This window comes from Dermacentor silvarum, chromosome 4 (assembly GCF_013339745.2).
Source record: "Dermacentor silvarum isolate Dsil-2018 chromosome 4, BIME_Dsil_1.4, whole genome shotgun sequence".
Classification (NCBI taxonomy): Eukaryota; Metazoa; Arthropoda; class Arachnida; order Ixodida; family Ixodidae; genus Dermacentor; species Dermacentor silvarum.
In genome coordinates, this window is record NC_051157.2 from 10,668,221 (window position 1) to 10,681,120 (window position 12,900).

General features: G+C 45.9%; 1 protein-coding gene across 3 annotated transcripts in view; it reads left to right on the forward strand.

The window, feature by feature from the left end:
* LOC125944643 (uncharacterized) overlaps positions 1-12,900 on the forward strand; it is a 55,102-nt gene that overhangs the window by 13,722 nt on the left and 28,480 nt on the right. The window contains exon 9 of one of the 3 annotated variants that reach the window (XM_049665195.1): positions 3,284-3,439. The exons of the other annotated variants lie outside the window; for them this stretch is intronic. Coding sequence (XP_049521152.1) covers positions 3,284-3,439 — 156 coding nt within the window. The remainder of the gene's footprint in view (positions 1-3,283; positions 3,440-12,900) is intronic. 3 annotated transcript variants of the gene reach the window in all.

Genomic DNA, 12,900 nt, shown 5'->3' on the forward strand with positions numbered 1-12,900 from the left:
ATTCGAACTGCTGGTTTATTCGAACTCATGCTCCGGTCCCGTCAAAGTTATGTGTATTTCAATGGGTGAAAACGCTCGCTAATTCGAACGCGAAAGCATTTGAGACGGTTAATTCGAACATACCGCGGACCAACAATGCTCTCAGCAGCGCGCCAAATAACGCGGCGGTGCCTCCGACCGGCACGTTTTCACGAGGGCGCTTCCGACGGTCTGGCGTGGAGAGTATGTGTCACTGTTGCTTGTTCGGTCTGGACTGTGAGCTTGCCTTGTGCTTGCATTGCGGAGTGGTAGCTTTCCTTCGATGTTTCCGTTTATTTTTGTCACGAATGACTTACGCTCGTAAATAATGGCATATATACTCATCAAAAGGCTACAGGCCAGCACTGCGCAGTTTATGGGTGCACAAACAACCAGCGGAAAATAACGATTTAGGGACTAAGTGTGTCCACAACACAGCACTCCGCGAGACCACTGCCGCGATGTGGTACGTTCACGCTTCGCCGGTTTCCTGGATCACCTGGGGACTTGGCATTTCAGTCTAATTTGAACAAATGCACACATCAGTAAAATAACTCATTTTGGTAAACTCTTTTCGGCACATTTCCCAATAGGTTGCGAAAATTGTCAGCTCTTCGGTGCAATATTTTCTCGTATGTAGTGGCAGAGGCTACATTTGTTATTCTTTCAAACACGACTTCATTCCAGTGCCTAATACCACGCGGCGCACCTTTGATCGTGATCGAGCCCGATATGGGTCGAATTTCTTGGTCGCGATTGGCTTCTTTGCTCAATCAGCGGAAGGGAGCCAATCGCGGTCGAACATTCCAATCCAGATCGGCCTCGATCGCTATCAAAAGTGGCCGTGTGACACCGGTATAAGACAAATTGGGGCACTCTGCGAGAGAACTAGTCGGTAAATACACATTGCAACGATCTGGAAAAATTGTGTCCTATGGAAGATGTATGCAGACCCTGTGTCTACTAAAACATTGTCTCTGCGTTCACACGCACCCTGCGCGGCCCTGCCCATAAAGGTAATTAAGTTCAACAGTGTGGTGCTGCATCGAGCTCACCCATCTTTGAGCGTTGTCTATGTGCTTGAGCAAGAGAATGCAAAACGAACGTGTCAACCTCATCAGTGCGGCCTAGCGCCAGTGTTAGAGTTCTGGAACCGTAATGCGCTAACTGTGCGTGGCGTAGAAACGCGCTAAATGAGCCCGCGCAAGTAAGAACGTAAAAAAAGAAAAAAAAAACTGTATTCGCATGGGTACGCGGACAATAGCATCATGCTTGCAAGAATAACAGTAACGAAAAAAATAAATTATTCGTGCAGTCGATCAAGTGACATACTTACGTGCGTGCAGTGACCGCTTCGCTGACCACTAAGCGCTTTTCACTCACGGTCAGTAGTGCTTTACAGTCATATGCATATGTATTTATTCGACAATTGTTAAGACTCGACATTACATTATTATGAGCATAGCACAGTGAGACGGTGTAAGGAAAACAAGAGAAAGAGCAGAGATGGCCCTAACAGTGCAATATTATTGGCTTATTTCGCTTCAGAGATAGCGCACACGAACAATTCTTGCCGTACACGAACGCGATATCTTCAATACAAACTTCGCGCACGATCTAGGTTAAGGTTCACCGCGAGCGAAGCTTGTTCCAAATTCAGACATTCGAAAGAAAAGCTATTCCAGGTAAACAAACGTAAAAAAATAGGTAAACAAATATATATTTATCACAAGTACTGTTATAATCCCTGTTGGGATTGACAGTATGTATGTATAAATAAATAAATAAATAAATAAATACTAAATACTAAAAATAAAAATCTAGCACCTGGGCTGTATCAGTTGCGCTGGCATCTGTGATCACTGTCGCGCATCGCCTGGCTGCAGGTACCACGCTGCTCGATCGCCACGCTTATGCTTTGACATTTGGTTATAAGCACCCTGCACCGCACCAGATCCAATAAATCTTGCATGATTGAGCTGTTCAGTTGCATTGGAAGCGTATGGAGTAACCACCACATATCTACCAACCGCTGACACGCGTCGTCGAGCCGCCGGCGCCTGGTTCTAAGCATTGCCCGACAGCTACGCACGCACCTGCTTTCGCTAAATGAGGCAACCCTCAACCGCGAAACGTAATGGTGATCAGATTCAATCGACGATACGGTCACATGTGCCCAGCAATAACAATCAAATATACTCCTGATTAGCACGCCAGGCCTCGACGAAGCAGACGCGGCTGCACTTCATTGCGCTGCACTTCATTGCCACGCCTTGGGACTAAGTCACGCCAGTTGCCATAGCCAACTGTTTCGGGAAGTGCGGCATCTTTAGAAGTCCCAAAGTAATTAATGCCTCCAGAGCCGGAGGAAGGCAACCCAGGATTGGAATGATCTTCACGTCGAGTGCTCCTTGGATGACGTGCTCCTTGGATGAATTTCTCACCGCAGATGACAGCCTTGCCACTTGTGTGTGCACTGTCGAGGACATTGTGCATGTGCCCACATCCGACGCTGTGGGTTCCAGTGAGGATGAATGCGACATTGACAGGAACTATGCCCAGATGCCACCACAGGAAGCTGAAATGCTGTGCACACTCGACGTTTTAACTTGTACTATAGACGCGGAGGAAGTCAGCGACGACGTGTGCAAGCATTTTTACGTGCTTGAGAAAAGTCTGCTGGCTGACTTGACAAAAAAGCAACAGGAGATTAGAGATTTCTTTCCCTGCAAGTGAAGTATTTGTTTCTTGCTCCATTGAACGATAAGTTTGTCAGTTCGTCTAACGTAACTCTCCCGTTTTTATGTTTTTCGGTGAAACTAATTTCAGATGGCACAAATATTTTCACGGCCCTGTGAGATTCGTATCAAGATTCTACTGTATCATGTCTTAGTGTGAATCATTTGCACATGATCTTGACATTGTCTGTTGAAAGCTCGTGCTTTCTGCCTCTGATTATTCCATGCCGTGCCAACATAGGCATTGAGTGTTTTAGTCACTCATAGGTATGATTTTCTGAAGGGGCATCAAGCTTAATCAAGACTGTAATAATGATGTTTTACTCCTCGATAATTTCCCAAAGCAATTCATTAATGAGCATGTGCTGTTATAATGAACTTCTATTTGCGTAGCATTATGCGCCACCCACATTGAAGCTTGCTTCATGAGGGGTGCTCTAGCTGGCCTGTCCACAGTTTAACTGCAACCTATAAAGCTGGCAACCATCTCTGCTACAATTCACCACACTGCTCTCTTTTGCTGCCAGGTGGCCGACGTGGTCATTTACCTTGACAAGAAGCTAGAGGCTGGTGATTGCCATTTGCCATCATATGTGCGTGGCATCCAGAACTGCCTCAGGAGTTTCCTCAACCTGACATACGAGCAGATGAAGTACACACGCTCAAGGCAGGGTAGTCAAGAGGTATGTTGATGCTCATTCAAAGTCTTGCATGTTTTCTGCACATTGGATACCACCACATTGCCATCTGTATTTTTGAAAGTGCTGCTAAAGAAATATTGCAGTTGAACCTACTTATAACGATCCCAGATATATTGATCTATTGGTTATAATGACCAAATTTCACAACATTTACAATTTTCCAACCCTGCCTATTGAAACTGTGTCCAGATATAATAAACATTTTCAAAAGTGCCGTACTGTTACAACGAACACTTCAAAGCCGGTGTTGATGTAAAAAGAGGGTGCACGCGAAGTTACGAAGCATGGAAGCATAACCAAACTTGGCACAGGGGGGCCCCCCCTGCGCCCTGTGCTGTGTGTAGGTTTCAGAAGCTGAGAAGAAAGTCCCTCGCTTTCAACCATGCTAGGGTGACCGTGATTTCAAGGCATGTCTCCAGCATGCTTTAGGGTGAAGCAGTGCAGCATACGGCAGCTGTGGCCTCTGATCGTGACTCACGACGGCTGAACAGTAGCACGCAGTTCTGATAGCACCATGCGCAGTCTCGGAAGCTACGGTGGCAGCACTCTTTTTCACGCAGTTCCCCACGTGGCACCTCTTGCACTTTGTTATGTACGCTATTTGGATGATTTGGACCAATTTGAACCAACGGCTGTTCAAGCATTGCTATCGATATACAAGTGACCCGAGTTAGAGCGAACGTGGCACGACGTGCCACTGCCATACAAAGTTGCATATAATCGGTGTTTACAGTTCGTCGACGCTTCGTTCACGTTGTTACTGCACACCTGCACACGTTCACATTGTTAAAAAATGCACACCTGGAGTATAGCAAATTCACTTGAAATTAATACCAAAAAAACAAAATCAGTTTTATTCACACCTTATCAAAAAACAGTTACCATTCACTTGATCTGTACCTAGGGAGTGAAAAAATAGCTGTTGTAAGTGAGGTTAAAACACTAGGAGTTATCTTCACCGAACACTTAAGCTGGGATGCTCATGTACAGCATGTATGTGTAAATCTATCACGAGCGTGCGGTGTGCTTTCTAGGATTCGTCATATTCTGACAGGACAAGATTAAATTATTGCTTTATAACACTCTCTTTGCAACTCACATTAACTACTGTACTCTTATATGGGGAACTACTTCATGTAGGAACATTCAGAAAATTTGTACTCTACAGAAAAGGGTACTGCGTTATATAGCGAATGTAGTACACGATGCGCATACAAAGGATCTGTTTTTAAAATATGGCATACTTCCTTTTCAACTATTGTATGACTTCACTCTACTATTAAAATACAAGAAGAGTCTTAAGCAAAACGAAACCACCTTTCTTGCATTATGTGCCTTAACAAAATCATCCGACATATCGTATACTCAGAAATAGAAGCACTTGGCTGACTCCCTTTTCAAGAACATGTCATGGAAGAAACAGGTTAAAATCGCGCATAGTTACCCTTTTAGGTGACCTGGAAAATGACAATATCGACATAAATAACTTAACCCGCAAAAAATGGAGAACTTTTCTACTAAATCGCTGGTGCTCTTAAATACAAATAGACTGTTCATTGATTTTGTATGATTAGACTATTACACTGATTTGAAATATTTATGCTGTGCTTTTTTAATTTTTTTGTCTTTTTTTTAAGTTTCCATGTAGACACTATTGTTATTGCTTCTGTAATGAGGTTTCTAATTATTTTACGTCATGTGCTTTGCGTTTTGTGAAGGCTGCTGTTCTGTAGGCTACTGTTCATTTTATATTATACAGTGGCTTACTATAACAGAGCAGTGGCTGCAGATTTTTTAGTATTTTACATGATGTGCTTTGTGTTTCGTTTTCTTCTTTTTTACGGGACCTTTGAGATCTGTAAATGTTTCTTTTTTTTTTCACTCAAATGTATTTTTCTGTCTCTTGTTTCTGCCAAGTAATGGGGCAAGCACCCAGTCAAGCTGCAGCTTAGCAGCTTTTTGTGCTTGTCCTAGCATTCTTCTTTTCTTGTACAAAAGAAATGCTGAAATAAATTTGACTTTGACTTACTGATAACAGTTCACGATGGCGTTCTACCTTTTGAGCTTCACACTTTTTCGGGCGAAGCGGCTATAAAAAAAAAAAATAATAACTTTGCAGCTTTCAGTGCGCGTGTGGCCAATGCTGCAGCCATAACGGCAAGATCTTAGCAAAATGCCGACATACTACAGTAGTTTCTGCTTCCAGCCTACTAGAACGCTTCGTTTTGTATGCAGAATCCTCTCGTGTTGTGCTGATAGTAAAATATATCGCAAACTCTCAAAGAAAAACTGGCAGTGAATGAGGTCATAGTTTCAAAATGGCAGGTCATCGGAACTGGCCGGGTGCTGTTTCGAAATTCTGCGACGCCGCATTTAGCCCTTCATTTGTCGTCTTTAATGTAAACTTGCAGTTAGATGCGGAAAAGTGCCGGGAACAAGAATGAAGGTACTGAAAATCTTATATTCAGACAATATCTTCATAATCTTCACCTTCAATCGATTCGTAATTACCAATGCCTGCTACAGTGTTGCTAATTATTGCGCGCTTTGACAGGCGAGTCCATATATAACGAACTACTGATACAACGACCACTTAACGGTTCGACTGTAGTAAGTTAGATTATAGGACAGCCAGAATACCTGTCAGGCTGACCTCTCTCTGGAATACAGCCGAATTCCGCTAGAACGAAATTCACGGGACACGCGAAATATTTCATTGTGGCGGAACTTTGTTGACGCGAAATTGGTAGTGGAATTCGTTATAAAGAGGACTTCGTTATATGCAGGTTCGGCACGAAAATTCGAAAAAGAAACGCTTACCGTATTTACTCGATTCTAACGCACCCTCGATTGTAACGCGCACCCGTTTTCCGTTTTCGTCGAAGCACTCATCCTTGGAATGTCACACCAGGTACCGGATGCCTGGACGCGTGTCGTTTCGCACAAGCGCGAGGCATCGGAAACGAAGAGCGAGCGTCACGATGGCGTCGTAGCGTTGTATAGTTATATAGTTATATAGTATAGTGTTACAGTAGAATCCCGCTGTTACGTTCCCGAGGGCTGCGTTTTCCCGGCTGTTACGCCGTTTTCGGCCGGTCCCGGCACAGCTCCCATAGAACCCAATGCATTGGTAACCCTGCTGTTGCGTCGCAACTGTGAACTGCCACCCCGCGCCGGGCCGTGCGGCCATTTTGACTTTTCATGTCGCTTGGCTTGGTGGCTTGATGATGGCATTGGCTGCTGAAAGTGCCGGGGGCGACAACTATGACGTATTTTCGGTTTCCGCCAGCAAAAGTATGGCCCTTGAGATCCGCATTTGCTATATAAAGATGGTGTCTATGACGCGTTGTGGCCCTAAAATTGGTTTTGGCTCAGATATTCCGTATAAAGACCAAGGGCGATAACGCGGTCGCTGCGCGCCGTATGCTGTATGTGCCAGCCGACAACCACGTCTAAATCTTGTGCGCGCACGAAAAGCAGGGAGGAAGCGCACCTTCTTCCATTGCGCTCGAGGCACCGGCGAGGGAGCGAGGGGGGAGGGAAAGCGGGGCGGCGTTGTACTGTACTCTGGCATCCACCGTGTACAGCGCGGCGGCGCGCGGGCCGTATCTTGAAAGCGATCTGCGTTGGGGCAGAGTCTAGCAGTGTAGGTGCGTCGGCGGCTCGTAGCTTTGTGTGTGCTGTGTGTTCTCGGCACTCAGTTTGCGTTGAATCGATAGACAACAGCACGAAGGTCACTTCGCTCGCTTCTCCAGCGGCGCTTCCACACGCCGCCAGCGTTTGACAGCGCGTGTCCGCGCTCATCGAGTATGATGTGTCACAGCGTGTACCAGCGCGTCGGCAACATCAACTGGAAGAGGAGAGAGTGCCGGCTTGGCGGGCTAGGCCAGCTGCAGCAAGCGGCAGGATCAAGTTTGAATGAAGGGAGGGGGAAAGAAAGGTCACGCCCGCGGCGGCAAGATCGCCGGGTCGAGGGATGCAGGCCCGCCTCGCACACGCACGCACACGTGCGCTTCGCATTCCGTCGCAGCAGAGAAGGTGCTTCCGGTTGCTGCTCGCGCAAAAATGACAAAATTTGGGGCGAAATCTCTAGGTTGTCGGAAGGGAAATATTGTTATATCGAGGGGGTCTCCCGCTGCCACTTTGTTACGTAGAGGTCTCAAATACATATGCTTCTATAGAGTAAAGGCGGGGAATAGAAAAACTTCGTTATATCCAGGAATTCGTTATATGGAGGTTCGTTATAAGCAGGTTTAACTGTATATACGGTACACCAAACAGCAAAGCTGTGAATGAAACCGAAACTATCATCTGGGAAATCTTCGCGATGGCGTCGGGGCAAAGGTTGAGACGTACCGAAAGCAGTCGATAATGTGTCAACTTCACGAGAGAATGTATTTCGCGCCGCTGTTACAGCATTTTTCGTGCGTTACGGCCGACGCCTAACCCAACGCGCGTGCCCGGCCGATCGCAAAACACTCATTTTGCGGCACATGCAGCGTTGCAATGAAGTGGTTTGAATTATCATGATTTCACTGCATATTTATGACAAAGTCGGCAAGCTTGCATTTACCGGAAGTATTATTTCCAAAAGTCGGTCATCCTGGATTTTTTACGCTTCATGGTAAGCAAAGGCATTACGCGAGTCTCACAGTCCGTTAAAAGAGCCATCGCAATGTCATTGTCATGGTAGCCACCATAGTCGTGAGTTCTGATAACTTTTCTGATGAGGTGAAAAGGATCCATTACTTTCAAAGCAGTCGCCGGAGTCAATGTGTCTAGCGGATTCTCATTTTCCCCAGACGATGTGACGTTAGGATCTTGTTGACAACAGCAGCTGCGGTGCGGCCACTCGGGTGATATCTTGAAAGCAATCTGTGACGTGCACAAAGTGAGCACCCACGCGGACCTCATCTTTAAAGCGATCTGCGATGTGGGCAAAGTGCACGGTGTAAGACGTATACTCTTTAGCTGGGGACACTTCTCGGCTTGCTTGCTAGATGCGATCGACCAGATAAAGTAGCAAGGGCGTGCGTCTATCGGGCCGGTGACGGCAGCGGATACCTATCGGCGGTACGACGCAACTTCAGTTAGAACGCAAGCGAGAGCTTGCGCGGACAAAGAATGCGCGCATGCCCTCACCCCTAGTTCTGCCCTCTCCCCGATGACTTACTCTCGCGCGTCACTCAATCATTTCGGATTTCCTGCGAAGTGCCGATTGCTATACGAACGGGATATTAAGGGGGGCGCGGCTTTCGCATAATAAAAGTTTTCTGTGTTGAAGTTGCGGCGTACCGACGATAGGTATCCGCTGCCGTCACCGGGCCGATCGGCACCCGCCTTTGCTACTTTATCTGATCGATCGCGTTTCACTAGTGTCCTCACCTAAAGAGTATATTTCTTACACCGTGGCAAAGTGCTACTAGTGCCGGTAGAGTTGTATGCGCTCTGCTTTCGACGTTTAGTTCGCGGTGAAGCGAGAGACGCAAACTAGCAAAGAACTCTTTCATTGGCATAGGCAGCTTCTTGTATAGTATGGAGCAGCTACAAGCAGCGCCCCCTGGGTGTGGAATATGTGGGTTTCTATACCAAAACCTCTATATAACAGGCTTGGTGGTCAATTCGATCGCTGCTATTGCCGCGCCTTCTCACTCCAGCGTGTTGACACCGAGTTTCCGCGGTCATCGAGTGAGATGTGTTCATGTCTAGCTGTGCGTGCGTGACAGTGTCCTCGGTAATTTAGTTAGCGAATGTTTACAAGTTTATATGAATCACTAAAACTACTATCCTTAGTTCGTATAGATGTCTACTAATCTGCTATCGCAATCGATGCTTCGCCTTTCGGGCCAAACTGTGAGATTTTTTTTCTTCCGCTTACTGCCATGGCGATCATATGTGCCTTCTCCTCGAAGAGAGAGAATTTACGCTTCTTCGTTGGCATAGTCATTTCAACTGGACACAGACCACAGAAAACGGCAGCGATTGCGGTGATCCCCTGCAGCCTCGTGCAGGCGCGTGATGACCACGCGTAGCTATGGACTGCAGTGGCTTAAATTGGTACTTTGATGAATTTGATTTCGTTCGCAAAAACCTCGTTCAAGTGGACATATGATCGTCACAGCTTTGGAAGGGCCTTCTAATTTGACTACGCGGCAGTTCCAATTTCAGTTCAATCCCAGTTTCGTTCCTGAAAAGTTTGTTGAAGCGGAAATACTGAATAAAACGTCTTGTTATGAAGGGACTTTTTTTGTATTACTTTCTATGGGCAGCTGATGGGGAATCGGTATTTGTTGTAGGAGGATTCGACTGTAGTGCAAGATCGGTCAGACTTACCTAATGTGGAGGCTTGGTAAGCCGAAAAGAATGTAGAAGCAGAAGATGGGCTGACGATGCCACCTCTAACTTCGTGCACCAGCTGTCCGTGGTATCATGGATTTTGACTGTCTTTTTGGGGTTAGCACTTAATAATGGAGGAAGATTGCGGTAGCATTTCAGAGTATGCAAAGGGTCATCGGGAGTTTTTTACGTTCGAAACGGGTAAATAGGTAAAAGTACAGTGAAATCTGTGACATCACGGACAGCGTGGAATTGGGTGCAAAGTTTTAAAAAAAGGGAGGTTTGTTTTTTATGTTCTCTATGAAAACTTGGATGCACACGACAGATGTGGTTGTGGACAAATCAGTCATGTGACACGATGTACGTTGGATCACTTCGCGGCTGGCACTCGCACGGCAGGGAAACAGACATAAAGCGGACAAACTAGATCACCAAAGAATTAGCTGTAGCTAGAGATGCAAGGGGTTGAAAAAAAGAACAAAAAAACATTGAAAATTTCTGAAAAAAAAACTTTTTTGTTTTCAACCAGTATAAAATTTTAAGAAAACAGTGCCTCCCCTCGGAAGTTTCTTTTTAAAGGCGTTTGCAAAGGAATTTGGTCAAAAGAAGGAGTTTGGAAGTCTGCAAAGCACCTAGATCCATCCACGTGGTGGCAAGGACTTTGCTTCAACCAACCCCTCTCCTGTCACGTACTGCAGATTCCTCCTTCTTCTGTGGCATGTGAAAGAAACTGGTTTGAGTTTGAAAATGTACACGCCAAGCTACGCAAAGGCTTGCAGGTGATTGCATGCAAAAATTTGTGTACGTGCACTCGAACCTCAATGTCCGGAAGGCTTCATTCACTGCACAGCAAAGTGTTGGCGCGTCACGTGTAAATGAACCTGACACAGATTAATACAAATATCGGTCTTTACACTTTGATGTGAAATCATTGCTTTGACATGAAATCATGCCTAGATTTTGAACGTGGAAGCTCAGCTGGGACTGTTGTGATGCAATAATGTAACCAGTTTATATTATTTATATTTAATTATATTTTTTCAGTGTTAAAGAAATGTGTTGGGTTTTCATAGCTCTGTGCACAATTGCCTCTTTTTCAGTTTTTCATATTTTTCTGAAAAAAAAAACATGAAAGAAACCAGTTTCTCTCACGCCCCTCAAAATTTTATGAAATTTTACATCTGTAGCTGTAGTGCAAATGCATTGGAATGCTGTGCTCTTTCACTTGCAGCCATGCATTTTCGGTGCACGCTTTCAATTCAATAAGTGTCTTCAAACTGAAGATGCCCATTGCCAAACTAAGGCATTTTGCCATCATTATTTTCATATTGTTAACCAAAAATTTTAAACATGGATTTGGCTTCCGCCAGAATCACTTCATGCGGACCATGCGAGTGCCATGGCAACTGGTGACATATGATCCCAGGATATGCATGCTTATACCACAGTTTGGTCTGTCGTGTGAATCCAGCTGAATCCGCAGTGAAAAGTTTGAAGGACTAGCTTACGCTCGATTTAGGTGTTTCTCTCTCACTTACTGCCACTGTACGCAGGATGAAGTGTGTGCCTGGGGGCAGCGGTCCGCTCTCCCTACGTCAGATCGATGCACTGGCGAAGGACGTGGTGTACCTCGGAGAGCTCGCCCATGCTTGCCTCAAGCGATGCTGCAAAAATTCCAACCTGGGAGTGGAATTTTTTCTTGGCCTAGATCGAGACTGCAATGAAGAGAACTGCGATGCTTGCCACTGGTACTTTAACAGCCGAGCATGTTGAAACCCCTAGCCGATTCACACGAGCAAAGTTAGTAATACCTGGGGAAAAGCACATTAGTCCTTCCCTGTTTATTCGGGGTACAACTGTAACCGCAGGATACATTATGTCTGGGTTGACCAGGCTTTAGGATGGTGAAGGACAATATGCAGGAACGGCAGTCAGAGCAATGCATCCTCCATCTGTCATTTATTTTACAAAGGACAAAACAACACATTCTCCTGAACAGCACCTTCTTTTCCTTTCTACAGGCTCGAGAAAGTGAACTACAGTTAAACCTCGATATAACAAAAGTCAGGTAAAATCGGCAATTGTATTCGTTATATTAGAATTTCATTATATTGAAATTTGACCTGTTATGCAAGTAAGTGCAGTCACCGATAAATTTTTCTTACCGGAAGGGGCCGCAAAATTTTCCGAATTATCGGGCAGTTGGAAAGAAAATAAATTTGTTTGAGTTTGAGCGTACAGCGACGAAAGATACGGTTTCATGCTGTGTTGACAATATCTTCACATTGGCAGTACGACGCGAGGCCAGCCAGGTTGGCATGCCTCCTTTTCTAGTGTGGCCGTGGCTGAACCAAGACTGAACATGGCTGCCTGCGCGGCTGAGCGCATAAGCAGCCAGCGGGCCCTGTTTTTAGAGGTCATCTGCCACGTGTGCATAGGCTGGGCGCGCCGAGATGGCGCGGCATCATGTGTGCTGTCCTTCCCGCACTTTCAGTGCAGGAGGTTGCGGAATCTTAGTCTCGGAGACACTTTCAAACATGAGGCAGGCGAAGCATTCGCTCCCACTGCCGGCACTTTTCGTGATAGTGTCGTCCCATTGCGGGCGACACTGTCAGCCAGCGGGGGGGGAGTAGACGCGAAAGCGTGGCTGGCTTCGCTTCGTGCTGCCGATCTGAAAATATTGTCAACACATGATGAAAATATACCATATTTTTTACATTACAACCCAGAAAGGAAAAAAATATTCACACGTATAATCCGCTGACAACTGCAAACAGTGCTCAAATCTTTGCAAAAACAGTCTCCATTCGCGGATGGACGACTCGTCCGTGTCATATCTTCGGCCAGCGGCTCTGTTTGCCCATTCTTCGGCGATGCTGTCAAGCTGGATTCGCACACGGGACATTCTCGCGGCTGAATCAGTCACATGATATGTGACGTGAATCGAATCACTTCATAGCTAGCATTCACACTGCAGAGGATGACAGTGCAGATGGAGCAGCCCTCACCTGGGCGATCGCGATGGAGCAAATTCTACTGAGCCGATTTGGCTCACCGGTATCACGAAATGCTTTGCGCGCCAGGAATGGGTGACATACGAGTTTGCC